Genomic DNA, 2,269 nt, shown 5'->3' with positions numbered 1-2,269 from the left:
GTGTGTGTGTGTGTGTGTGTGTGTGTGTGTGTGTGTGTGTGTGTGTGTGTGTGTGTGTGTGTGTGTGTGTGTGTGTGTGTGTGTGTGTGAGTGAGTGTGTAAAATACAATCTTACGTTTCTCTTTGCCACACGTGAACGTGTCACGCGCGAACTATTTGGGAGTCGGTTACAGAAATGGACACTTCAGTCATTTTTTCCTTAATCGCGCAACTTCTTCCATTGCGGGTGTCATCCATTTTGGTTTGAGTTCATTACTAAGAATCGAAAAATCACATATTAAAACAATCAAAATGCTAGTGTGTGTGTGTGTGTGTGTGTGTGTATATGTGTGTGTGCGCGCGCGCGTGTGTGTTATATACATAAAAATATATATACCTATATATATGTATATATTACAAAAGTGGATACTTACTCTGATGATTTCGGTATTGCTTTATGCCTAAATGAACCTGATTGTCTCTCCTTCATTTTACGAAGTACATCTAACATTGCATATGTCGGCAGAGACGGTGGCCGCGGGGATGTAGACGATGGTGGTGTAAGAGGCGGTGTGAGAGGCGAAGATGGCAGTTGAGTACTGATTTTTGCAAGTTTGTCTGGATGTAATGCTAATACTGCTTCCCAACTAAATTCTTTTTTCTGAACTGGTTGCTTAGGCTGAGTATTTCGTGTTATTCGTATCTAGAACAATTAATATTAAAGTAATAATCTATACTTCGCGCGCGCGTGCATACGCACGTATGTAAATTTAAGTATTTTTATTAGCAGACACTTAAAACTTGAGCAAATTTTTACCTCGCCGTTTACAGGTCTACAAGGTTTCCTTTCTCTTAAATATGGACGCTCAAAAAATATAGAGCTTGTAAGATTTTCATTTGACTCTTTCATGTTATAAAGACATATAGGAATATTGCCATCTTGACTGCCACTACGTAGAAATAAATTCCGTAAATAAGAATAATTCGGCTTGGTCTCAAATTCTAGTTCGGTAATGCACTTCATATATTTCATGAGCGCAGCTATAAAAATAAATATCATATGAAATAATATAAACATTATATGAATACACTATATACACTATACACACGCACGCACGCTCGCACGCACGCACGCATACATGTATATATATATATATATATATATATATTTTTTTTTTATTATATTTATATTTTTACTAACCTGGCGGTTTTTTCTTGTCAGGAAAGCACTTGTCCATAAATAGGGATAGGTCTGATAAAAGAATCTCTTTTTGTTGATGAACTTCTTCAGGATTCATAGTGAAACCTATCTCATCACTATCTTTTTCCCAAGGTAACTTTCCACACAACCATTGTATAATGTTATATCCTAAAGTCTCTAAGTCTCCTCTCCTTGAATGTGCTAAAAAATATTTTATTGAATGAGAGAGAATAACTTTTTCATTTAATAATAGTTGAAAGAAATAGAAAAAAAGCTCAGTTCATCAAATAGTTATTATTAAATTGTTTTTTATGTAATAAATCCTAAGATGAACACATCATCATCATTTTTATCAGCTCTTTTGAAGGAAAAAAATCGTTTATTTTTATAATTTTGATATAAAAAGAAATTGCAAATGTGCGATTGTAATACGCGTTACTGAAATGATTGACATACTTCCATGATGAGCGTCCCGCGATGTAAATTCTAAAGTACCCTCGTGAGCTCTTCTCTCATCATGTACAAATGGTTTATGTTCACCAGTTCCTGTACGGAAACGATATGCCAGTCCGTAATCTACCAAGTATGCCATCGACTTTTCCTTTCCTATTTCATTCCCATATGATAACAAGATATTTGGTCCCTTAATATCTGCATGAGCATATCCTTTACTGTGAATATATTCCAATGCATCAAGCTATAAAAAAAAAAGAAATTTTATTAAATTGCAATCTCGATCAATTATTAATTACAAAATGCAATTCCAAGTGTGAAATTTACCATTTGAACAGCTAACGTATTAACAAGTTTTGTTGGTAATTTCTTTCTATGCGATAGAAATAATTTTCCGATATCCACGCCATATCGAGGTATTACTAGAAACCTGTATCGATGACCTCCATAAAAATGAGATCCTGATCCTTCATATGTGGGTACACCAATTCTCTTCTTTCCCTGAGATTCACACCAACTTTTAACTGTAAAATATATCAAAAATACAATCATTTGAAGTACACACACACACACACACACACACACACACACACACACACACACACGACACACGACACACGACACACGACACGACAC

The 2,269-nt window shown here is 35.0% G+C and overlaps 1 protein-coding gene across 1 annotated transcript in view; it reads right to left on the bottom strand.

Annotated features, from left to right (window-relative positions):
• Positions 1-2,269, bottom strand: part of LOC105626606 (serine/threonine-protein kinase VRK1-like) — an 8,459-nt gene that overhangs the window by 1,578 nt on the left and 4,612 nt on the right. Inside the window, 7 exon segments of the mRNA XM_012207900.1 lie at positions 123-175; positions 177-255; positions 414-682; positions 797-1,020; positions 1,181-1,381; positions 1,637-1,877; positions 1,961-2,157. Of these exon segments, the coding sequence (XP_012063290.1) occupies positions 123-175; positions 177-255; positions 414-682; positions 797-1,020; positions 1,181-1,381; positions 1,637-1,877; positions 1,961-2,157 (1,264 nt within the window).

The sequence above is a fragment of the Atta cephalotes genome (assembly GCF_000143395.1).
Source record: "Atta cephalotes unplaced genomic scaffold scaffold00005, whole genome shotgun sequence".
In the NCBI taxonomy this organism is placed as follows: domain Eukaryota; kingdom Metazoa; phylum Arthropoda; class Insecta; order Hymenoptera; family Formicidae; genus Atta; species Atta cephalotes.
The sequence above is the reverse complement of the archived record's forward strand: the minus strand, read 5'-3'. Positions and strand labels throughout refer to the sequence as shown.